We start from the raw sequence: 27,997 nt of genomic DNA on the forward strand, positions 1-27,997 counted from the left end.
ATATAAGATGGGGAAATGTAAGAAACGTAATTAGGGTGGTGAACTTGTGACTTTTAGATTTTAATTGCTTTTTTTTTGCGCTTCATTTAAATAAGCAGCTCGTGAAGTGTAATTGTTTTAGAGGTAAGCCATATAATAATGTAGTGCAGTAGACTTTATCATATTATAATAGTCTTGAAAATTAATACAGTAGATTTGATATTAACATAGAACCGTCATTTATAGTAGATTTTACATTAATATAGAATTGTAATTAATAAGTAGATATTTTAGTGAAGTCCTTTAATATAGAAAATGTTATAATATTATGAAATGTCCTATAGTGTTTTAACTTAAAATCAACTAATTAGTTAAAAAAATTATTAGTAAACTTAGACCAACAACATGAACTAATTTTGTTTTTTGATTTTAAAAATTTCCTTACGTGTTCTGTAATTCTTAATTGCTTATAAATCAAAGTCATTCTAATAAAAGAGAGAATAAGAAATTTAGCTATCCTGAATTAATAGTACTCGTAGTTTAATTTTTTTATTAGTGCATCTCATCAGCTACCATTTCTACGATTGATTCTTAACATAGAACAAGGAAGTAAATTAATCAGCAAATCAGCGAGTCTGAGAATTATTAAAATCGTCTTATCAGAGAGTTTTGTTGAAAAATATATGTATGTTTTGTATGTTTCAATTTTTAAGTACATAAATAAAAACTTTTATTTTATTTTTTGTAAAATGACAGCCAAGCATAACAATTATCATATTTTTTTCAAAATTTATTACTATTTTCTTTGAGAGTTTAAAAATTTTGTATCAATAATACCGTTACATTTTGAGAAATGCAAGGTGTTCGTCATTTTTTTTGTTAAAGTCATCTTTATAAATACTTTGACATGTTTATTTATTACTTCTTGAATGAATTGTTACTACAGAGTAATTTGAAAATAAATTCGATATTGTTTTTCAGAGTAACTTTGTTTTTGATTGAAATTACGAATCATTTTTCATTTATGTTTAGAGTAAGTTATTTTAGAATAAAGGTTCAAAAATTTTTTAAAAACTTATTGCGTTTGAGTAAAATGTAATTCTTTTTTTAGCAATTTGTACAAATAGTTGAAAAAGTGTTTTTTATGCACAACATTAATTTTAAAAAAATGGGTATAAATTTTTTAATTGGATAAAATTGTTTACTTTTTTATTCATTTTGTTTGGTTTAATTACTCTCTTACAGCAATTATAATAATCTAATAAATGGATTATTTCGAAAATGATTTGAAAACTTAGCATTCATCAAAAAATTTCGTGTTTTTAAGCATTTATTTCAAAGAGTTTTTTTTAAATATAAATTTCCTGAAAATTAATTTCTCTAAAATTTCTTCACCTGTACAAAAAATCCATATTAAAAGAATTATTTTTTAGAGGGTTAATTGTTGCATTAGTACAGGAAATGTGTTATGATATCGTATATAAATGTATGATGCTTATATAAACGTGTTTGAGTCATTCTATATTTCTCAACCATTACCTAGATATGGTAAACCATATACTGAGAAAAAAGTATAGTCAAAACTACCATAATATGGAGAAATGTACCGTGTTTTGGGCTCCATGGGAACACCAACATTAAATCTTTACATTATTAACAAAATATGGTTTTATAAGATGTGATAAAATTAGTTAAATTGGCAAGTAAATTTTTTTAATTTTATCCCGATATCTTAGAGCATGGCATAAATACCATTTATTCGTTAAAGTTTACATTTTTAGTTTTTATATTTTTTACTAAATGTGTGTTACTAGGAACTATTATTTGGAAAACAGGGAACTCGTTACCATACGAACGAAAAAATTATCAAATGAATGATTTAAATACCATATATTTTGGTTTTATTGACTAGAATTATGTTGTTCTCACTAAAAATAAAATTAATATATAGAGTGGTAGTTTTACCTGAATATTTTCTTCCGTGTATAAGCAATTATCAACTTCTCTCGATATTTTCTAGTCATTACTCAGCCCACTGTACGATTAATTCCCTATTTATGGCTATGTCTGAGCAAAATCTTATTCTTGGTCATAGATGGCACCACTGAAAAACAAGAAGTGTATCCTCTGCCCTAAAAATCCGCTTGATTTCAGGCAACCTTGCTGATGGCAAGCCTGCTTGGAAAGTGGAATAAGCAACAACAACAACAAGAAATGAAATTTCAATTGTATTGCCACATTACTTATTCAAACACAGTTTTCATGGATTCTAACAGAATAAATTTACAGTCAAAATACTAGTTAAATTGCGAGTAAATTGATTAAAAAAAATTATTTAACAGGTGTTTAAAAATACGTGCTTTTAAAATCAATTGTTGGTCTTTTATAAACTTTACTTGATTTTTTGACTTAATTTTTTTGTTCTTTCTTCTTGAATGTACTGACTTTTGCTATAATCTATGCTGTTACCTCAGTTTTTGTTATTCTAATTTCCCATCATATCTACAGCAATCACGTGATAAATAGTAAACAGTTTAAACTTTATTTTATTATCTTAGACAATAATCATATTGATTTATGATTTTCAACTACAAGATTATATGCATCTGGCTAAGATATAAATAATAATAAATAATAAAAAAAACGTAGAAATCTTAAAGAACTAGCTCGAGAAGCAATAAATATAAAAAATAACAATTTAGTTCACAAATTATAAGTTATCCAATCATTACTGCATAACAAAACTTGCTTAAATGGAAAAAAAACACGAATCAGAAAAAAAAATTTCAAAACATAATATATGCTGCAATTCATTACAAAATATGAAAGAAAATTGGTGTTTTGAAGTTGGAAGTTCTGATTTTTAAGTTAGAAAATTATTGTTGTTGCTCAGAACTAATTTTCATTATTTTAAGAAAAAGATTTTTATAAGATTCTGTTGGCATTTTAGTTTTATGAGTAAAAAGAAAGCAATATATTCCATCAAATGCAATGTAAAAATTGGGTAAATAATATATTCACTATAGTTGCAATAAAATTATAATCTAAAAGCAATGTTTATTTTCCGTTGCTATGTACTTTCAAATGCTTAAGTCTTTGACAAAAAAATTTCCATGTAAATAAAATGGTGTAGTAATGTATTCTTAATGAGTTTTTTACAGGCAACAACATTGTGTTTAGCAATTATAATCACCTTTGTTTTTACTATAATCATCATTTCAAACACGCTAAAACATTTAAAATTAAATCGTTGTTTAAATAAAAAAATTGATTTCTTTTTATTCCTGACCTAATTTTTATTTAAAAAGGAGCAGACTGGAAGAAAGCCAAAACTAAAATAATTTTATATGAAAACTAACGAATACCCATTCTCATCATAAGGGACAATAATAAATAAAGCAGTATTTAGTCAATTTACGCAGTCATGCTCAAATTTTAAAGACGTATGCTGACATAATTTAAAAAGCAAAATTATTATTTTATCATTCTTTGTTATTCTTCTTGGTAACTTCCTGACAACTACATATTAATCGAAATACGTTTAAAAATAAAATATCTCATCCAAACAAAGAACAACTATACTTAGTATTATTCGGCACCAAAAAACTGGGTTACTAATTATGACAGCGATCCACAAGTGATAGTTAAGACATTCCACAATCAAGCACTTTTCCCAATAAATTTTCATTTTCGTAAATAACCCCTTTTTTAGTTTCAGTTGTATTTTATTAGTTGCATGTATTTACACATTGAAAAAAAAGTATAGTCAAAACTAACAGAATATGGTAAAATTTACTGTGTTTCTAGCTCTATGGGAACACTGGGTATATGGGTAATTTTTACCGAAGCTCTTTGGCAATGACTTCTGGTAAAAATATTAGTGAAATATGGTTTTACTTCCATGATGTTTGACAAAATTTAAAATTTATGTAGTAATATCTCTCCAAATTTGGTGTCAGCCTACCATTAAAGTTGCCTGAAAGAAAAATTTTTCAACAGAATGTTTTCATATTAATCTTTTATTGACAATTTAAAGAGTATGAAAACTCCGAATACTGAAAGAGCAAACATTTAACACGTAGATCACTCGCCTTTGCATCATACGTTTAATATCTTAGTTTCCAAAAACTCCAAAGTTGGCACGTTTTGATTTGATTTATAATTGTTTACAATCAATAATTAATTGCCGACTGTTTTTGCGGTTGACTTTAATATTGTTTTTCATCTGTAGAAATTAAAGTTAGCCTTTTAAAATATAAATGCATGCTTTTAGTTGTATAATAAGGATATATATAAATTAATATTCAAGTCTTTGTTAACTGTACTAAAGAATTTCATACTGTATAATTATTATCCCCTTCATACTTGTTAAACTTAGTTCAAATTAGTTTTAATATTCTCTCTGCTACGCAAATGTTTGATTTGCAAGCTCATTTTATTTTATGAATTTAGGGGATGTATGCAACATAAACTACTGATTCTGATTTTACATTGTCTCGTAAAAATAACTTTGCTCATTTGTACGTGTATCATATCCAAAATTAATTATAAATTTTTGTCTTGCCAAATAGTAAGTATGGTAGTTGGTGGCGGAAGAATATACACAAAGTAGTGTAAACGAACATTCTAGGTATTTCACAGTACCAAGAAATATCTTTGGGTTTTGGTGCAGTGGAACTCCATTTTGGTGAGAAGTATTTGCCACCATACACTAGATATACCAAAGCGTTTTATAGCGTAGAAAATGATACCTAAGAATATGGCATAAAAATTATTTATTCGGTTAAATTAACCTTTCAGTTTTCTATTTCTTACGAAATGTGTGGTAATAAGAACTACAATTTTAAAAACCAGAATTGTCTGTAAAAACCATTACGATACGAATGAAAAAATTATAAAAGAAATGGTTTAATTACAGGATATTTTGGTTTTATTACCTGAATTATTCCCCCCCCCCCACCAAAAATGCCATACATGTGCTGTTATTTTACTAGAATTTTCTTTTCTACATGCAGTAATACGTTTTAAAAGCGAAGATATAGGAAAATATATACATGGCGGAAGAAATCATAATTCAGTGTTGTTAGTCATAATGACTCAGAAGTAGGTATAGTTAGAAAAATTGCAAAAAAATGTAATTTAAAAAAAATGTATGGAGATAATAGGAAGTGGAAAATTTTTCGTTTCTTCCTCTTTCCTTCCAAACTAATTTAGAATCAGTGTCTAAAATTATCTACAGTACATGCTAACTCAGTTTTAGAACCCTAACACAAACGTCTCTGGAGTTATAAGGGACATAAAATAACACTCAAACTCTTCCGTTTATTATTATAAATTATTGCTTAATTGCTGTTAATTACTTTCCTTCCAAACTAATTTAGAATCAGTGTCTAAAATTGTCTCTAGTACATGCTAACTCAGTTTTAGAACCCTAACACAAACGACTCTGGAGTTATAAGGGACATAAAATAACACTCAAACTCTTCCGTTTATTGATATAATTTATTGCTTAATTGCTGTTAATTACTTTCCTTCCAAACTAATTTAGAATCAGTGTCTAAAATTGTCTCTAGTACATGCTAACTCAGTTTTAGAATCCTAACACAAACGACTCTGGAGTTATAAGGGACATAAAATAACCCTCAAACTCTTGCGTTTATTAATATAAATTATTGCTTAATTGCTGTTAATTACTTTAAAGTCCTCTTCAGAGTTAAAGGGATTATGTTTCCTCCACGTTAACCTAAAGAGAATTATATAAATTCAGTTTCATTACTTATTAAGTAACTAATAGACTCCCTAGCTGCTATTCAATGGGTGCCAGCTTGTTTAGAGGTAAAGGCGGACGGTACGTAAAACTCACCACCATCCTGTCGCGAAATTATAGATCCCTTAAATTCCCTGATTCCTCCTGTCTAAATTTGGGCTGCTTCAGGAATGCTTTTTAGCAGCTCTTTTATATTTTAGAATATTTTTGGTAACACAATTCAAATGTTAAAATTGCAAGTATTTTTTGAAACTTTTTTAGAGTTCTAGTTTTGAAAATACGTACAGCCTTAACATTTAAAATTTTATAACTATGCTCAATAAAACATATTTCAAAGAATTAAATGAAATAGAAATGTTCGAAAATATTATATTAGCTGTTTAATTAAATAGGAGATTGTGCTCGTGTAATTAATTATTTTTAGTACAAAGTGGAGGAAGCAGAATCTTTTTTCTGGAATCCCTTAAGTGGAATGCCGTTAAATTTTGTAAATTGGGAACATTCTCATAGTAATTAAGTTTTTAATTCCAGCCCTAAATTTGTTTGCTTTATATAACTACGGTGCGCTATATAATGACATTAAAACATATAAGATAGCTAAATTTAGATCGTTATTTAGCAAGCCTTTTCCTCTAAAAAAAAACTATCTTTCCGTTTAATTACTGAGTGATTGGATTTTCACGCACTAAGTTTTAGTCTCATTTGCGCAAGTGTATTATTTTTAATATGCAAATTTATTAATATTACTATTACTAATTAAATTATAAAATAAGACATACACCTCAGGTTTTTAAAATAAAGTGTGATAATTACATTTTATTGAAGTAATTAATCAAATGCAAGAAAAATATATGCAGTAGTTGCTAATGTGATTTTTGAATGCAACATTTCCTTAATCTCTGTTCTTAATGTCTGACCTCAATCTCTCTTTGCAATGTCCTTCATTACACTCTATTGGAACTAATTTTTTAAGAATTCAATTGAAACTAAACAATTATTCTCTTATTAATATTTCAGAACTAAAATTCCCTTTTCATTAAGACGTTTTATTCATTTTATGTTGAAAAAAATAAATGTAGTATAATGTAACTAGAGCCGCTATGGTTCAGTGTCTTAGGGCACTGAACTGCTGTTGAGAAAGACTGTGGCTTGATATTTAGTGAGCTTTTTGAAATCCACAAAGCTTTGAATCGAAAGGATATAGCGTGTGTAAAAGGTAAAGGCGGCTTACTCGCAATGCTGACTTCATATTGTCGTTGGTCAGAAAATTGTAAAACGCTAACTCCATGCCCTCAACGTGCTGTTGTAAAAATGCTTTACTTTTTATAATTTGCTTGATCTTATTGACGAAGTTGTTTCTTATTTTAAGTCGAAGCCCCAATAAAAGTTTCAAAAATGCTTTGAAATTTTTTTTTCGGATTTTACTCTTTGCTCAATTGTTAAATTTTTTAAAATTATTAATTTTAAAATACATTTTCTCAAAGTTTTTGTTTAGTTAAGAGATAATTAATTTTAAATTTGTTTAGAAACAAATTCATTAATCTTATTTTTCATGAAGATGTTTTGCAAGAAAATAGTTCAAGTAAAATAAAGATTAATTCGTTAAGGAACAAAAAATATTCTGTTTAATACAATTTTTAAGTGGCCCAAGCAATAAAGTCAGTGAAAGTAGTGCTTCACATAAGTTTAGCGAGCTTACTTAATTTACCAAGTCCTATTTTTCTGTTTATGATGTTAGTCAAGTTTCTAGACGTTATCACCGACATGGGTAGTACAGAGTACAGATTTGACGTCACTGAAGCTCGTAAAGTTGACATCAATTCCTATGAGAGTATTAAATTTTGGTGCGATGACCAATATTCTCTCTTGCAAGACTTCTCAATTATTGATATTTGTCGAAAGCTACCTTACTTTTATAGCATGTTCTAGAATGTGTATTGGAATAGCATTTAATCTGCTCATATTCTTAATTCATGCATTGTTAATGGGTAACAAAAATAGTTAAAGTAATGAATTTTTGGATAAGTTATGAAAAGTTCTTTTATAGAAAATTCTGTGTGGTTTAAATTAGATTTGTTTGCATAACAAATATGCGATATTGCTACGAAATAAAAAAAAGAATATCAGAATATATATATATATATATATATATATATTCTGATATTCTTTTTTTTATTTCGTAGCAATATCGCATATTTGTTATGCAAACAAATCTAATTTAAACCACACAGAATTTTCTATAAAAGAACTTTTCATAACTTATCCAAAAATTCATTACTTTAACTATTTTTGTTACCCATTAACAATGCATGAATTAAGAATATGAGCAGATTAAATGCTATTCCAATACACATTCTNTATATAAGTTAAAAATAAGCTCTGGGGAAAGATGCATTTCATTAACGAAAGTCAGGCAGCTATGCTTTTTTATTATTTTCTTACTTATTCCTCTCATTTTGAAGCTTTGTGCTAAGATAAATGTCTTATGAGTTTATGTAAGAACGAGAAAAAAATATTTGTGCCACTAAACACTGTCTTTATAAAATCATAACATATATGAGTTGAATAATTTTTTATAAATCAAGGGTATCATAGGATATATAAGTTTCATATTTTTAGAACTTTTTCATATTTTTAGAATGCACATTTCTACGTATAAATATGCTGTAATTATAAAATAAAAGTATACAATGACAGAGTGAAGCAAGTTTGTAGAATTGTCAAGCAATTCAAAAGAAATTGTGAAAGCAGTTACGGATTTTGATGAGCGCTTTAGTATGTTTATGAATAAAAGTTTTCATTAATATATTTTTTCTCAATCACATCAATTTCAAAATCAAGCTCTTCTAATACATAGTTTTTCACTACTAAATCATTTATATAAATATTCAAAATCATTATAAGTTAACTGCATTTGCGTTGCGTCTTAAATTATATGTTTTTTAATGGCACTTAGTATGATTTCTGATTAATAGTCAAAATATTTTAAAGAAAATATTAACTGTTTTAAGAAAAGCTTTGAGCATGGATTTATTGTTAAGGAACTAAATACATGATTCGAGTTTAACTATATTTACGAACAAAAAACGAGTCGAGTTTTGAATTTACATTTGTGTTTTATTTCTTATTTTGTACTGGAACTGTTTTTATTGAAACTGACAAATTTCGAATCTCAATTTATTCTTTTATAGCGATGGAGTTCATCTATCTGAAACAAGTTTCAAACGTTTACTGTTAGATAGAGAGTATGATCCCTTGGAGAGGCCACAGATTTCAAATGGTAATGTACTTTTATCTCAATTATAATGTTTAACGCGCAATTACATTTAAAAAAATTAAACTAATTAGCACATTTGTATATTAACTCGTATATAAGAGAAGAGGCCCATTTAATTCAATATTTTAAAAGCTCGTGTGAAATTTCCTAATAATAAAATTGTATTTTGCATTAATTGTATAATTATAATTTGTATTTTGATTTGTAAAAGTACATACTACAAAATGATGTAAAAAATTGTATAGCTTACGATTCAAATGTTTTTTTTTTGTTGTTGCTGTTATTGAATAAAATAATAAAAATGTAATATATATTTACTGAATTTTATTTTCACTTAAAATTATCTTTGAATAAATAGGTTTTATAACTCAGTGTAAAACATTTTCAATTCGCTTACAAATTTCACGAGATATGGTGAAAAACGCCATAATAAAACTAACATTAAGGGATTCAAACTTTGTATCTCTTGACCGAATGATTTCACAGATTGCGGCTTCCTCTTACATTTTTGAGGTTAAAAATCCGAATCCTTGGGAAAAAAATATTTGCTTGTTCAGAGATTGTAGTTTTTTGTGACTGATTTGTTAACTTAAAATGTCGTTTGCACTAATTAATTTGAATATTTGAAGTCACCTTCTCTAACCATTGACTTTGTGTCTAGAACGCGAAAATCAGATCATTTGATCAAAAGTTATTCAAGCTGATTTTTATTTTTTGAACACTGTACATACAGAATTATATATTAAATAAGCAGAATAAAATTTTTTTAAGGCTAATGCATACTTATGTGTAGTTTGTGTGTGGAAATCAAATAAATATGATCAAGGTTGTATTTAAAGAGTAGTTTATGGAGAATATAAAGAGTGAAGTGTTATAAACCTAAGGGAGTCAACTCCGAACTTAAATTCCTATTTATTTTGCCCAGAAAAACTGTTTTTCTAGATGATATTGATAATCTATGCATATGTATTTAAGTATACATATGCATAGATTATCAATATCATCAGATAGGGAAATTTTCTTACACATTTGTCCAAGTATTCAACTTCGAAATTATTGAAAAAACATTTTTCTTTACGAGTCAAGAAGGGAATTTTTAATAATTCATTAAATCACTTCTTAATTTTTCAACATTAATTAAATTAAAAGATTAGTTGCTTCTCATACGTTTTATACTTCCATTTTTATTAGGTAATCTCCTAATACTCCTAAGCATTACGATTCTTACAGCAACCTAAAGCTTTTGATTGCATAAACAGAGATGTATTTTTCATTGCCTGTACTAGTTTATACAGCTAATAAATATTTAATAAATGCATGTGCGAATTTATGACGATGAGTTGTGGGGGTTTGGGTAATTTCATTTAGGAAGAAAGCGACAGAAAATCAATATTTCTCTGTGTCCACGCTTTTGTAAATCCGAAGAAGACAAGCTTTTAATCTTATTAAAAATCTTTCTAATGATTTAATCACAATTTTACGTAGTTTCACAATGTTATTAAATTTTAAGTTTATTTTGAGAAACAGTTTTACTAATAATCTTGTTTATTCCATGACTTATTTTTATAAAAAGGAAGGAAAATAAAGTTAGAAAAATTATTTATAAAAATTCATTAATACATTTTAACTACCTTTTAATTTGTTTACTACAGTTTTTTATTTCCTTGAATCATGTTTAAGCAATATCAATTTTAAATGTTTTTAAAAATGAAAAAATTAATACATGGTTTATTTCCAAGTATGAGTAGAATGCTAGAAATTTTTTATATTGACAATGGAAAAGCTTTATAAGAATTTCATGCTTCGATTAATAAGTATTTTGCTTTTTCATAAAAAATTTTTTAGTGTAGAAAGATTAAATACATTGAAAAATTTTGAAATAATAAAATATATGGCAATAATAGCAATATTAAGTAAGATTTCTTGTTCTAAAAAATGGTTATTCTTTTTTTGGTCTAACACTGTAGAATATTTTCGTAAATATTTTACCTGTTAAAATTATTAAGAATTTCGTTAAATTAAGATACAAAGAAACATAGACATGAACTCCGGTACACAGCTCTGCACCTATGCTCCCGAAGAAGGCTTCTATCAGGAAAAAACTGTGGTCCGGAAAACGGACGCATACAACGGCAACACACAACACTTCCCCCGATCAGTCCCCTACCACCACGGGCCTACCCTACCAACCGCAACATCGCCACCAGAACTAGGCCCAACGTCTGGTCTCATATCCCCCCAGGATCCCTAATTATTGTTTATTTACTACTTTAAAATTACTTAAGGAAGCAGATAATTTCAGTAACTATTGTGTAACTATTATATTGTGTAACTATTATAGAACATTGACAATTGACAGCGACTAAACCGAAGAACCGTGGTTTAACGTTACATATCTTGAAAACATATCTGAATAAACAAACGCATTACATGAGATAATAAATGAAAAAAGCTAATATGATACAAGAAAATTTATGGGAAGTAGGAAAAATGACACACATGGGAAATTTACATTTGGAACACAACTTGCATTTGAGGAATTTTAAGTATATCAAATTTTTAGTATCTACATATAATTTTAGTATTAATACATACGATTTTCAATAACTGTTGTCAATAATGACTCCATCTGAAATTTATATTGATTATGCATATGCACATAAGTTTGATGTTAAATGATGGTAGACTATAATCAGGATATGCTATTTTGTTTATATAGATGCATTCAAGTAAATATGGTTTGCTGGTAGATATATACGTATAAGATTATTAAGGTATTACATACATACATTTTTTAAAAACTTGATATAATTAAATGATACAAATGGTAATGAGTTCTTTAACAGCATGATTCGAAACTATGCTTGGACTTATAAGTATAATCATTGCAAAATTTAAGGTATAGAAACATTCTCTTCGTATTTTCAAAGTATAAAAAGTAATTTTTTTTTAAGAAAAAGAACATTTATCCAATTACTTTTATAGGCTAAAACTCTTATTCATTCAGCAGTTCAGACAGTCTATTCCACTGAAAATGCGAATGAAGTACTTAAATTACCCAAATGCATCGAAGATACCAAAACATCGAAGCTGGTTTACTTACTTTTTCATAAACAAAAACTCATAACTCATTTTAATTTATAAGACAGAACTAAAATATTTAGATTAAAGATAAAACTGCTATTTCTATTCATCCACAAAGAAGAAGGTTAGAAGGGGAAATATTTAGTTAGCATATTACTTAAAACTAATTAAGATGTTGAAGATTTAGAATGTTTCAATATAATTGTGCTGTGTATTTGGGTTAGTTACCATTGAAGTTTATCTCTTCCACTATATAGATGTTTAAAGGTGACCAAGCTGGTAGCCAAAGGAGGCAAATAAAAATCATAATTTTTTGAACTAATTTCTTCATAATCATTCATTAAAAAAATATTAAGACGTAAAATGTTATACTTTTTCAAGAAAAAAACATTAAAAATTATACATTTTTTACCACTCTTAAATGGTCTCAATTCCTTTATTCACATTAGTTTTAGTTTCGCTAGATTTCAACGATGTCTATTATTTAATTTTATCTTTATAGAAATACGTTTTTTTCCAGGAACAGCTGTAGCAATGAAAGTTCAAGTGGAAATAGGCTATATGGGAGATATCGATACAAAGAAGATGGTAAATTTATTATTGCATATTTAATTAGCACTCAATATTTGTTGTCTTTAAAATAATTTAACTTTCTCGTTTATTTTTTTATGTGTTTTTTTTAACATTTGGTTAATAATTTTCTTATAATGTCAAGATGAGTTTGTATTATTTTAACGAAAAAACATTTAAAGACAACACTTTTTGCAACTGATTTATTTCATTAGTTTAAGAGAAAAACATTAAAAGCTCTAAGAAAATTAAAAGTTTCAGTTAAAAATGAATTACTTTGATAGAATTTCAAAGTAATGGATACACATCGAAATTTAGCAATTTTGACTGTTTAAAAACTTGCAAAACATTTGTTTGAAAACTTGGCAAAACATTTGTTTGGAAACTTGACAAAAAATAAAAAGCACATAGAATAATTATCAGTATAAAAATATTTATTTTGATATTCTGTACGAAATAAGTTATGTTGCAGATTAATTTGATTTTGAGGTATAAAAACTCATCCTTCTATTTTTGGGCCTTATATACGAAAATATATTTGCTTTCCTATTTCTATAATATCTATTTGATCTCTAAAACTAACTGAAATCAACTCTTACTAAAATTAAGACTGAAAAAAAGACAGAGATAGCAAAAATAATGACCAATTTTAGTTACAGCCTCTTAGTTAAAACTGTATAAGGAATATGTTAGGAGTGAAGTTCAAAATTTAAAATAATTTAATATTTTATTCTTGGTAGTAAAATTTTTCTTTACTAGACAGCTATGTTGTTAAAGTCAGATGTTTTGTGTGCAGCTGCCCGCTTTTTGCCTGCTGTTATTAAAATAAATTTTAAAAAAGAATTTTTTTTTAAATTTCTTATGTCAGATACATACTAGAGGGCGAACTAAACTATTTTTTCAAAAATCTATTAGATATTTTTTAAGTGACAGATTAAGAATGAAGGTGCTTGAAGTTTCATTCGCCAATCAAGTTGAACTTTTCAAACAAATTGTTCGTTTTTTTTTAACAGTTTGAAAGATTTTTTCGGTTAAAAATTCAAAACATAAATATTATTTTGTTCATTTTCAAAGAAGATTTAACATGAACTGCAATTTTCCTTTTAAATACGTAATTTGGATAATAGAAGATGACATACATAGTTTTAAATGCAATTAATGATTGTTTTAATTCTCTTTTAATTTTCTTTATTATTCAATTACTTTATACTTCTTAGTAAGTATGGAATAATAATGGAAATCTAATTAATTAAAATCTATAGCTCAGATATTTTCTAAACTTTTAAAGTTACCAATATTTTAGGTAAATTTCTATTAAACACGTTTAAATTAACGTGTACATCTTATAAGTTATTAATACATTTGCGAGAATAATAAAAAGAGATTTTTCAAAGAGAATAATAAAACAATTTGGTTCTCGTAATTTTAAATATTTTTATTAGATATTAGTGAAAAATTTGGTAGAAACCAAGTTTCTTCGTTTAAAAGTTTTAGTGAGAAAAAGATAGTATAATTCTTGTTTTCAAAATTTATCACACTGTTAGAATTTTCATTCTAAAATACAATAAAATAACCAGAAGCAGTCGGTTAATCCAATTAACCGTAAAGTTTACATCAAGGAACATTTTTTCCCTTACGAATTTAAGACCGTCTAACACTAGTATGGTTATAAAAATATGATTACAAAATTATACAGGCTTTTTTTCACCCTTTACAACTGACAAGGTTTCAAAACCGTAAAAAATATGGCTTAATTAGTTTATCTGGTTGTTTCACTTATTGTAAATTGTGGGAAATACTAGGCTTTTTTGTGGTGTTAGCAGCGTTATGGTGCTGCCATCTATACGTGAATGACAGTATCGTCTTCTATTAGACCAGGGTCACAAATTGAAGAGTGCAGGAAGATGGAAACCGCTCATATGTTGAAGAGAATGGTGAAAATATTGTGAGGTCAACGTTGGGTCTTGAACTCCCATGAGATAGACAGATTAGCCTTTCGGCTGTAAGGAACTTAGTGACTTCGTTAGGTGAACCTAGTTGGTGCTATAAGATTCTGATTGGTTAACCGTATTAGGTTTAAGCTGTTAATAAACGGTTTTTCTCATAGTTAAAAGTTTGAATACAATCTTATTTATGGTTATTTGACTGTTTTGTTTGAATATGGTAAAATAACAATTAAATAAATTGTTATTTAACTATNCTATACGTGAATGACAGTATCGTCTTCTATTAGACCAGGGTCACAAATTGGGGAGTGCAGGACGCTGGAAACTATTCATACTGTTTGTCTAAGATAGGTACTCTGCCAGACATTCATCTGGAGCTATGGCGGTGACTATGTTAACGAGGTATGATTATTTCAAGTAGGGATGCGATGTCCCTCTTTAGGACTGGTTTCGGCGAGAGAAAAGGAGACTTCTTCATCGAAGCTTACCTCCCTAAAATATCCTTTTCTTTTTTCCATAGCATTAGACTGTCGCAGACTTAGTGGCGGTCAGAGTACCTATCTTAGAAACAGTATGTTGAAGGGAATGGCGAAAATATTGTGAAGTCAGCGTTGGGTCTTGAACTCCCATTCTGTTTATCATGAGATAAACAGATTATCCTTCTCGGCTGTAATATCTACCAGGCTGCAAGGAACTAAGTGACCTCCTTAGGTGGACCTAGTTGGTGCGATAAAATTCTGGTTGGTTTACTGCGTTAGGTTTAAGCGGTTAATAAACGATTTTTCTCATAGTTAGCAGTTTGAATACAATCTTATTTATGGTTATTTGACTGTTTTGTTTGAATATGGTAAAATAACAATTAAATAAATTGTTATTTATCTATTTTTTTTCAGAGAGATTTTTACCAGAGTAGCATTCATGCAATAAAAATTATAATAAAATCTGATGCATTAATTCGTAATGAGGTAGAAAAAAAAATGAAATGGAAAAGAGGCAAAACAAAAAGAAATTTTTTTTTTTTTTGAAACCAAATTTAATTAAATTAAATTGAAGAAAAAATTGTGATCGCCGAAAGACGATCACAGGTTACCCATTGGCAAAATGAACAAAATAACAAAAATATCGTTCAAATGATGAAATTCTCTTTTATTTACAACTCAAGAAGTATTTATGGGATCTCTTTGGTCCCACATCTCAAAAATAAACTCACCAACTTAATGTATAACAAAATCAAAAGTGAAAAAAAGAATTCTAAAAAAAATACCAAACAGCAGCTGTTGCCATTGCAACACATGCAATGACGACGCATGCGCACTGTTTACCATTATTCTTGAACACAGTTGAAACGTTCAAACAACAATGAGGTGTGATGACTTACAAATAAGGTGCGCAAGTCATTAAACCCAAAACAATGCTCATTTTACCAATGGGTAAAAAGCAATTAAACGAAACTTTCCAGGCTTCCTCAACGTCGTTTCGTCGATCAACTGATTCTGATGTCTGTAATGTCAATTTCTTCAACAGTGATTCGTCAAGTTATGATTATATTTTTCGTTTTCTTGCTTTTAGAATGATTTGTGGCCCCTAATATTTGTACTTCTACTCCAGTTTCAAAAAGGATCCTAAAAATATACATTAAAGACTGTAAATACGAAACATCATTGCATGAATTATAGAGAAATTTGCGATCAAAGTTGTCAGCTACTTCGTACAAGAAATGGCACTAAATTAGTTTTGTGACGCACAAAAGCACTATTTTTTCGTCAAATCAACTTACCAAGTACTTTAACCCTTTGACGCAAAATTTTTATGTAACATATTTTCATACTTTTTTCCATTGTTTTGTTTTAATTTAGGTAAAAATAACTGAAAAATATCATATTTAGCATTTTAATAATTTGTAGTTATGAAATACAGCAGGTAATACCGGTGGCGCTTTCTGTGTTAAAGGTAAAATCTTCCAAACACGTATTCTATAGAAAATTTTTTCAAATTTTCACTTATTTGCAGTTGTTTAGATCTAGGAGAAACAGTTATTCATCTGGGAAATTTCTTTTAATTTGCAAAAACAAATAATTTTTGAATATGAAAGAAAATGTTTTTTTCTTTCTAACTGCTGGATTTATATTTTATTACAAATATAATTCCGACAATCTAACAGATCATTTCTAGTAACAATTAGACTTTTTTATAGTTAAAATTTACCAAAATATATTTTTGCTCATTGTTAAAGTGTCAGGAAAGAAATACATATTTAAAAGAGATACCGGTGTTCCATCTCTACCAAAGGGATAGCCAACTCATTCGGGAAAAGAATATACTCATATATTAAAACCAACTGCACTGAAAAACTTGGCGGGCGATAGTTCAGTGATAGTTTTAAATTGCTATTCTGTTCTTTTGAATTTTTAGACGTTTGAGATTCACGCAACGTTTCGTCAATGGTGGTATGACGAGAGACTAGTATTCGATTCCTCCATTGGTTCCAAGGTGGTTGGCTTGAAAAGTCTCAGGGATCTGATTTGGACGCCAACTTTATTCTTCATTAACGAAAAAGACAGCAAACTTGTAGTGAGTACGCGCGACAACATCTACATCCAAATAGATCCAGATGGTAATGTTTACTATGCTCTCAGGTATATTTTTTATTTCTTACGTAGGTCGTGAATAAAAATCAATGCAGACATACTGAATTTTTTTATTTTTTATTTTTAGATTACAGTTGGTTCTTTCATGCCCCATGAATCTGAAACATTATCCCTTTGATAAGCAATCATGCAGAATTCGAGTAAGCAGCTGTAAGTAAGCTAATATTTCCATTAACAAAACTTTGCTAGCAAATGGTGAGATTAAAACAAATTGCTCTGATTAACGAAATATGTATATAAAAATAAATAAATAAATAAAAACTTTAATGGACCGATAGATATTGATTAAAAGAATGATGGGGATATCTACCTTCAAGATATATTAATTAATTAATATAATAATAAATTTTGCTGATTCAGCTGTGTTGTACTCGTTATTATCTATTTTATTTAACTACAGCAAAAATATAATATAGGATAACCAGTATTAATATATATTTAAACGTATGCGATACTTAAAACAGTAAAGCTACCAACTCTTTATTTTTATTTTTTTTGTCGCTGAAAAAATTATTTTTAGAAAATGATTTGAATATCTCTTTGAAGCATGGATGGTTTAACAATTTACTTTGTACAATTTTGTAAATAAGGAAGGAAAAAAAAAAAAAAAAAAAGTATCATGAAATTTTAAAATTTTTTAGTCTTACAAATTTAAAACAAAGTAAATTTCAATATTATTAGTTTTATGCTAATAGGTAATTTTTAATTAAATAATTTGATTGAAGATAAAATTAATAATTATACATTAACCGACTGAGCGTTTTGCTTATCTGCTATTTTGTATAGAAACTTCCTCTCAATACACAGCTTTCTCCTAGAATACGAAAACAGATGCTCGGTTTTGTGGCAGGAAAATTGCAGATGGCAAAACCTCTTAAATGTCGCAATCGTTCTGTCGGAACGAAATAATTATTCCAAAACTTTATCAATTTTTTTTTTATCATTTTAAAACTTATTTTCGGATGCTATTATGTTTTCAAAGCGAAAACATTTAATTATGTCCCTAACAGATGGCAGCACTAAGTATTTTCTGATTTTTAAGACAGCATAAAAGTTCACAGTGAGATACGACTCGGCACTTTATTTAGGAAATGAACGTCCTAACGTATGTTTTTATTGCGCATTTTATCTATTTGTTCTTTTTTTTTTAAATAATTTCATACAGAAATTTTGTTTTGTTTTGTTTCAGGGTTAAGTAAGTAATATCAGTTAAAGAAATAAAAATTCGTCTATACAAACAAGACAAGCATAAACTAAAAATTATAACTCTATCCCAATTCAATTTTTTAAAAATAATAATGCCATAATATTGGTAAAACATTTATTAAAGTAATTAAAAATTTCTTCAAATATTATGTAAGATAAAATGCTACTATTCTTTAATTTAAATTCTAGAATTAGCTCAGAAATAATATGATAAAGAAAATAGCACCCTATAAGTAGAAAATGTTAACTATTAATTGGTACAATCAAAATTATTATTAAAAAAAATTAATAGATATTTAGAAGCGCGGAAAAAAATTACTCAAGAAAAGTTAATTCCTAAGGTTTTGATTTAACTCTCATTTATGTGTAAGTAAAATATTCGTCATATGTTGACATAAAATGTGCGTCAATTGCAGGCATAAATTTACGTAAAATTTCATTTTTCTCTGGAACTTTCAAAGTGTATTGAATTTTTTAAATTAATTTATAATGTGTTTATGAAAAAAAACTTCAATAACTGCCACTCACAGATCCTGTTTTTATTTTATTTATTTATTTATTTTTTTGGTACATAGTGTATCAAAATTTTAGAAACGATCAAAGATCTCGAAAAATTCGCATTGAGTTAAATATCTAAAATTTCACCCGTTTAATAGTTTTAAAGGAAGCATTCAATGATGTTAGACTCAATTCCCCTCTGGGATTTGAAGGGGGGGGGGACTTTAGAATCTTTACTAATAAAGTCTATTTTTTTAATCGCAGATTTGGATCCTCGAAAAATTATATCTCAAGTTAAAACACAGACTTTTGCACTTTGGTTTAAGAATGACGCTTTAATCTCAGAGGCAGTGGTAGCGGTTAAGACAGGATAATTGACAAATGCATTTTTATATTTAGAGGAGCATATTTTGGGTTTAGATTATTTTTTTCAAAAACTAGACCGTTTTCACACTTTATCCATACCAAGTATAACAACAGGCAAACAACAGTGCTGAATAAGCTTAGGTGGAGAAAAAACGAATCGATGGTTATAACAGTATCTTAGTCGATTATTTTAATATCTTTATTTTGAATGCATAATTTACATTCTAAGTAAAAATTAATAGTCATTTCGTCAATGTTACCAGAAAGAATCCATTTTGCGAAAGGGTGTATTAACCAATAAAACTGTTTTTTTAAGGTCAGCAATAATATTTTTAAAATTTGTGAAATTTATTTATTCACCAACTTTTAAAATATTATTGCTGACTTAATGGACTTAATACTTAATTGATTACTGACTTAAAACCAAACGATTTTAAATTGTTTGGATTCGAAGATTAAATCTTGGACAGAATAGTAAGACAGTCAAATTATAAAATTAATAACTAGAAAAATTATTTGAGTAATCACTTTTTAATAAGAATAATAATAAAAACAAATGTCTTCCGCAAAAGTCTGCTGTTAGAAAGGAAGGTCATGGAGGTTAAGTGCTTGAGAATTTCTAGATTAACGACATGCTGTGGCAATGTCGGCAGTGTGGATAGAATTACGTATCGTCCCGTTTCACTAACTAGAGATGCTGGACATTTATCAGAAGTTATAGACATAAATATACTGTATATGTAACTCATGGGTCGCGTAAAAATTTCAATTAGAATAAACTTGCTTGCAATTGAAAACATTGTTTCATAATTTTTCCAGTCAAAAGTGCCATCTGTTGACAAACTTTATGACTAACTTTGTTATTCGCTCCCTTAATAATTAAATAGTTTCTTAAGCAGAACGCTGTAAACCACACAATTTAATCTCTGTCACTTTTTCTTTAATTAAATTAAAAATTTTCAGTCATTTTTAAGGATATTATAATAGTTTATTCTTTTTCAAAATACAACACGTGAATAGAATTTAAACGAATTCTATTTCGCTCGAGTTCTTTTAAATGAGAATTCAAAATGACAAAGCTAAATTTACTTTTAAGCATTACTCATAACCTTTAAAAACATGATGTCTGTTGCAATCTTCGCGTGATCGAAGGATTAAGTAACACTGAATGTCGGAAAATTGTTTGTTATAATTATTTACATGTTCCATCGCTCTCGGTAATATGAAGGGTTTATATATAGGGTCTTATGATATGAATGCTCTGGTGCTTTACTGGCACGATGAGTGCGTGACATTCTTGGAGAGCGTGGAGCTTCCGGAGCATTTCCTGGACAAAGACGATGTCACTTGCACAGCTTTCAATCGATCTTATGAAACCTCAGGTAAAACAACTGAGAATATATTATGAATCAGGATTATATTTCTAATTATTTACATGAGAGAGTGTTTGTGAACTATTTTAAGGTACTTTCTTAGAACCAAGCTGAAAAGATATTTTAAATGTGAGAAATGATTAGAATCACACTTTTTAAGCGTTTTCGCATCACTAGATATTTTTTAATTTTATCATGGACGTTCATGCATGCAAAATTTGTTTTGATTTAAAGGAGGTAGAAAACAGATAGAAAGTTCGAAAAATAAACGAATAAGGGCAAATAACCAGAAGATATTTGTATCAAGAGGAGATCAGTTTCATATTAAACTAACATTTAGTTGATTTAATATTAATTCTAATGTTTTGATATACATAAGTAGACGTTTTTGTAGATTACATAATTTACATACAGGGCGACAAGAAATAATTTGGTTAAAGTTTAAGTCAAATTTATTTATTGCAACATACAGCTAGCTTATTTTGAAAGATGTTATGCTGCTTTGGTCACTGTAGTTCTTTGAAATTAAGAATTCTCCGAACAAAATCCCGCTTCGGTAAACTTATATAAAATCACTAAAACATGTTACAAAGAACATCGGTTCTCGTTTTAGCAGCACAATAACGGCCACCTAATTCACAAGATTTGAATCTAATGAATTTTATTCTTCTGGCACGTCTTTCGCGAAAATGGAACAAAACATCAGTACCTGAGCTGCTGCCAAAAAGAAAGTTATATTAATAAATAAATGAAATTTTGTGACACGTTTATATCTCAGAACTAAGTTAAAAGATTGCCACATTGAAAGTTTGAAAATATGTTGCATTTAGTGATGATTTCATATTTATTTGATTTTGCTTCAAAATTTAAATAAGTATCAAAATCTTAGTTTTATATGTGCTTAAAGTATTTCATTCCATCCTCAATAATTCAAAAATTTCTTAAATTCTTTTTTCACGCCTTAATGAATAGCGTCATTAAAATGGTTTAATGTTTGTCCTCTTTAATTTATACTAAACTTGTATTGTTGATATTTTTTTCCTTTAGTTAACCAATAGTGTTTTCTTTAGTAAATTAATTAAAAAGTGTATGAAAAATTTGAAAAGCTTTAATATTTATAATAATTTATTTTGATTACTAATGGCGATATTTATAAATTATAGTCTTGTTTTCATTGTAATTTGTTAAAACACTGAATAGGTAGGAAATCCTAAGCTTTATAATTTGTACTAAAATGGTTGTGTTATTTATTCAATAACGCATACCATATATTTTTTTCCTAAAATGTAAATTATTTTTGCTAAATACATTATAACAGGACTTCCATACAAACTTAAAAACTAATGTTGCAATTTAGGTTGTTTTTACTTAAATAATAACAAAAACCTAGATGGTACTTACTGAGATTTAAAAATTGACACCTAACATATTATTTTAATCTTATATTACGTAAAATATTGGAAAAAAATATGCTATAAGTTTAACACTAGAACAGCCGGATTTTGGATTTATCTAAAACAACCATTTAGAGTAAATTTGATCCTCATAAGAAATTGATGTTATTTAAAAGTAAATGATTTTTTAAGTAATGAATATTCTTTAAAAAAAACAATGTGTAAGAGTTTTTAAGAGATAAATTGTTTTTCCTTTTCTTTACCTTTCTGGTATTCGTTTTGTTCTCTACCTTGCGATGTTAAAAGGCAGGTTTCTCATATTTAAGAGACTAAATTTTGACAATTGGAGGCTATCTGGTGCGCAAAGCAGCTCCATATAATTAAGGTTTTTAATCTGCAATTTATATTGTGGCAAAAGACAGTTATCCCGCTGCGCCTACAGCTTAGGAGTGCTCCATAAGTAGAGCATTATACTTTCCTCAGGTTGTATAGGTCAGGTATTCATTTGCCCGTTTTTCAACTCGCACAAATAAAGATGGCCATTAAAAAAAGATTTTTTTTGATTTTATATCAGTTGAAATCAAAATCATATGGTTTGAACGTCATACAATGTTGTTGACGTATGCCTGTTTAGGCAGAGGGGGTGCGATTGTTCTTGTTTTACAGTGGCGCCATCTATGGCTAAGAATTGAAATTTCCTTATTACCTTCATGAAAATAATTATTCTCCAACAATACTTTCATGTCCAGGATTATGACAAACATAACTGTTTAAAATCATGTACATGGTTTCTTTTAGTCGCAATAACGAAATTATAATTCAATAGTAACTCAACAAAGCTACTTCGGTAATCGAATCTATGATGCCATATAAATTTACGAAAATTGAGGGACTTTCTTTTTAACACAGTTAACCCTAATTTTGGTTTTGCGATTCTTTTTCATAATGTTTGCTGTTCTGCAAAATCAAAAACAGACATAAAACTTTAAAGATAAGCGTTTTTATTATGAGGGTCAAAGTGACCTCTTTCGCACGCTTGTTTTAGGTATTTCCTTAATTATTTAATTTACTTATCAAGAGAAAAGCTTGAAATTTTGATATATTATACTTAGAAACAATTTAAGAAAAGTAAAAATAAAGATCTATGAAGCTCACGTGTATCTTCAAAAATAGCATAAGAAATGGCGAAAAACAATCAAAATGACTCCAACGGCTCTTCTAGAGTTTAAAAAAATTTAAAAATGTTAACTTTAGTGCACATACAATAAACCTTAAGAAAATTTAGTAAATTTCCAAGATTTGGTCGTTAATTTATACGACATGCTCCCTCTCAAAACATTTAGTTGCTTGTAATTATAACGAACTTCAGCAAAATTAATAGAGCTGACCATTAATTTATACTTTTATTATATGAAGCTTCCTAACTCAATTCTGGGCTGTACATCCTTTTCCATGGTAGTTACAGCCTCAGGATACGGGCACAAATGGTCTGAGTTTCCTTCTCCGGCGCCAAAGAATGTCTCACCAGCACTCCCTGTACTGCATTGCTGACCTCGTTCTCTCACTGCTTGACAGTTCGTTGCATTACACTATTTTGCCTTCTTTCCGCTATTTGCTTTGATTCAATAAATAGATCGCCTGAGTCTGAATTACCGAAGTCAAGTCCCTATTTTAGGATAGCTTTTATGAGTATAACGTTAAGTTAAGTGAGTATCCCTGTGTGCTGTCAGCAAGGTTAAACAAAGATTTTACGGGAACTAGGACAAACTTTATTGCGGGTCCCTTCCCCGAAGTAACGAAAGCGTCATTTTGATATTTTGCGAAATTTCTACAGACCAAAATTGTTGTTTTTATTTAGATATAAAGAAATTATCTTCTATTTTTTTAAAAAAAAATAATAATCTATAAACACTATAGTTTTTTAAAACTGATTTTCATTATGCCCTCAGCAGTTCGCGGACGGTAAAATTTGCTCCCCATCCTTTCAGTACGTTTTTGATGGTCAGTACGAGAAAATATTTCGGGCACACCTGCATTTTTATAGCCATGATTCATTTACGGGCATAAATTTATTATTACTGTCAGTGACTGGTTTACTTTTTGCCGGTCAATGATCGTAATCTAGCTGTAAAATATGTTTAAACATTGTATCCAGTTAAGTCAGAAACTACTCATTTAAGGGGCTATTTAAAGCTTTATAAATCTAAATCAGCTAAAATTTAGAAATGTATAGTTAAAAAAAAATACTTTTTAAAAATGGGCCACAATATCAAACTTAAAATTTATGCTAGCAATTTAGAAGCGCTTTAAACATGTTGACTGTTATTTCATATTTGTTTATTTCTGAAGAAAATTAAATTTTCAATCAGGTATTATCTTACAGCTTCTGTTTTATAAACAACTTATTTAATAAGTGTACTGTTTAAATTAATTCATTGCGAGCATTTTTTAAATTTTTGTTTAAAGTAAAGGAAAAAAAAGTGTCTCAAATGTATGAAATTTTTATTGATTAACTGTTTTGTAAAAAATTCACCGTTAATTTTTTTAAAAGTGAGAAATACGTATTAACATTTAAGTTTAAGGTAGCTTCTTTTGTGCTGAAATGTATAGTTTTGAAGAACATTAGGAAAATATTCTAAACATTATAAAATGCTTTGAATGAGGTTAAAATAAACACAATGCTATTTTACAATTGTATTTGAGTTATGTTAAGAAGTAAAAGACGTAATTTTTGTTGAACTTTACCATTTGAAGTTTAGTGGTGATTCTTGTTACATCGCATTTCAAAATTTCAGGAGACTTTAGTGGTCTGGTAGCTCACTTGCGATTTCGGAGAGAGATTCCCTACTACCTAATGGAAGTATATCTGCCAATTAGTTTGCTTGTCATCGGATCTTGGCTGTCATTTTGGTTAGATGTCTACGCTGTTCCTGCTCGTACTGCTCTTGGGATAACAACTATTCTCACAATTATTACAAGCTCCAGAGGCATCAAAGAATCCATTCCAAGGGTAAACTTTCATCATTTTAGGCAGAATGATGTTCACCTGTTGTAATATTAATCAATTCTATATCTGTATGATTCGAAAAGAATATTTTAACAAATAACTCCTGGGTACAATTTTTTTTTTTTGGTTTTCAGTTGCTTGAGATACTTTTTAAACAAATCTTTACACGTTTTCTCTTCTGATTTCAAATCTTAGTCTTTTTGTTGAAATGTACAATTTCAAAAACGTTATTGATAACCGGGAGTCGTATCAATGGCCCGACAAACTTTTAGGGCAGTTAGGACGTATGATCAGGATAAAAATTGCATATGAAATATCGTTATATATGNACAGTAAAGAAGTCCATATGTTTAAATAGTCTTTTCTTTGTCTTATGAAATTTTTTGAGATTTTTTAATAAAATATTTCTTTACTTTATGATATTTTAGAAAAATTACTTCAATTGTTCACATGTGCCCCGATCGGGGGCACATGTGAACATGCCTGGGGCACATATGAACAAGATTAAAAACACAAAGCAATCATCACATTTCAAACAAAAAAATCTTTAATATAACAGATATAAATACGCATTATACTGAAGGGGTTGTAGCTAACTATGTGAATTTAAATTGTACAACAGTACTGTCAGTAAGAAAAAATTTTTTCAGCTGTACAATAATTTTTCCGCTGTTGGGTTTTTAGCAACTTCATGTTCTTCAGGAGTTGTAATGGGCCTTTTTTTTCTTCTCTAATACTCTTTCATGGTTTTTTTTTCATTTTTTTCTATCTTTTCATTTGTAGCTTTAGCAATTCCATCTTTCACAGGTGTATGAGTTAATATGCGTGATGCGCGATCAACCATTTAATAAAAAAAAATTTCTAAGGAATAAATTTATAAATTAATTATGGAAAATTAAATAATAATAATTTTAATTGCATACATATTTTTTAAACTTATAATATCATGAGGATAATAACCTTAATACTATGTAGGGGCACATGTGAACTGTTCACAACTGCCCCAGATGTGTTGTTCACAAGTGCCCCATCTTCCTTCTTAAACCTAACTTAAAAATTAAAGAATTTTTAATTGAGTAAAAAAAAAGAATAATTGTCATAAACTTACCTAAATGCTCATACAATGGTCTGCAATAGTTAATTTTAGCTTATTAGTTGATTTATACTATCCTTTCACTTGAAGAAGTGAGTGATTATAATATATACAACACCAGCTGATACAAAGAAATTGTCAGAATAGGACAACAAAATGTCTTATTGTTCTGAAAGTTTTGGAAAGAGTTAGGACTAGTACTGCCATCAATTGAAAATTTTTCAAGATTTTTTATTTCAAATCATATTGGTAAAACATACCATGTTCACATGTGCCCCCTGTTCACATGTGCCCCCCTCTCCCCTATGTGCCTTATCTATGAATATCGATATATATCAGAAATATCATCATACGCCACTAGGGGCGCGTCCCCTATTATGAACGGATTCTTCGTGTGTTTCTGAACAAGTCACAATAGAGATGCACCCTAAGCAGTACACGGCTACTTTTCCGAGCACGGGTTCCAATACAATTATAATCCTGATTATGTGCCCTAACTCCCCTAGAAGTTTGTCGTCACATTTATGCGACTCTCTGTTATACATAACGGTTTTAATATTGTATATTCTGATAAAAATTAGACTGAAAATGATATTTAAAAAATCTGTAACTTTAGGGAGCGAAACTAATTTTAGATTTTCAATCCCCACTTTCGATTTAGGCAAGATCAATTATGCGAATTTTTTTTTCCAATGTGATTTATTCTAAAGCAAAATGAAGGATAATTATTAAGACATATGATTTAATTTTCGTATATTCAAATAAATATCAATGTACAAACATAAAATTCCTATCAGTTCTCGTTCTGCCTACAATTTAGTATAAAAGTTATATAATACTATGAACATAGTATGTAGATTGACAGTGTAAATATATTTTGGAAAGTTATATAAATTTTAAGCTAGTTTATTACATTCTAGTATACTTTTTTTCATATCATACTTGATTTTCATGATTCCTAGATAAATATCAAAATTTATAGTTGTATAATTTTTAGAGGTAGGGAAGCTAAATTATCCCTCTGAAAATTACGTAAGCCAGATATTTCAAACAAAAATACTTCAAGCAAGATAATTGAAACAAAAAGTTACTTACATTTATAATTTAAATTCCTTCCTGTTAACTGCTTGGAGTAACAGAGGAGTTGATGATATAAAAAGTTGACGATACTATATAAGTTACATGTTTTAGGAAGTTAACTATTTGATTCTCAACCCGCTTGCAATTATTTGATGTATTAGAGCGGCGTTTCCCAAATGGTGTTCCACGGAACCCTAGGATTTCCTTGATAAATCATAAGGGTTCCCGAGCGCTAGGATATTTTTTATTCAGTAATAAGTATATTTGTATCCAATTAAGAATCCATAATTTGTTCAATATTTCGATTGTTTAAATGAAACTATTTTTGTAAAATGCTAATAACAAAAGAAGTAACAAATTTTTTTGAAAAAATATTCTACTACTGACAATTTATTAAATAAATTATGAAAAGATTATGCATTTATTAAAATTTCCATAAGTATTGCTCATCGAACTTTTCATTTCAAAATGTAATGACTAAATTCAAGAATTAAGAGTTATGCTTCTTTGTTAACTATTTTCGACATTTACAGCTGTGAAAATCATAATTCAGCTTATTTATTTTCAGCGAATGCTTAAACCAAAAACTATTTTAGAATTTAAAATATTTCATTATTCGCATAAAATACTTACAAAGTACTTAGTACTCTTTTTTTTGGTTAATATATTCACAGCTACTATTAAACATTTTTTTTATATAAAGTATCAG

The 27,997-nt window shown here is 28.3% G+C and overlaps 1 protein-coding gene across 1 annotated transcript in view; it reads left to right on the plus strand.

Annotated features, from left to right (window-relative positions):
* Nucleotides 1–27,997, plus strand: part of LOC107446843 (glutamate-gated chloride channel-like) — a 78,222-nt gene that overhangs the window by 45,951 nt on the left and 4,274 nt on the right. Inside the window, exons 2-7 of the mRNA XM_043041999.2 lie at nt 8,938–9,026; nt 12,628–12,695; nt 17,036–17,259; nt 17,339–17,421; nt 20,583–20,723; nt 24,904–25,118. Coding sequence (XP_042897933.2) covers nt 8,938–9,026; nt 12,628–12,695; nt 17,036–17,259; nt 17,339–17,421; nt 20,583–20,723; nt 24,904–25,118 — 820 coding nt within the window. The remainder of the gene's footprint in view (nt 1–8,937; nt 9,027–12,627; nt 12,696–17,035; nt 17,260–17,338; nt 17,422–20,582; nt 20,724–24,903; nt 25,119–27,997) is intronic.

Source organism: Parasteatoda tepidariorum, chromosome 3 (genome assembly GCF_043381705.1).
Source record: "Parasteatoda tepidariorum isolate YZ-2023 chromosome 3, CAS_Ptep_4.0, whole genome shotgun sequence".
Classification (NCBI taxonomy): Eukaryota; Metazoa; Arthropoda; class Arachnida; order Araneae; family Theridiidae; genus Parasteatoda; species Parasteatoda tepidariorum.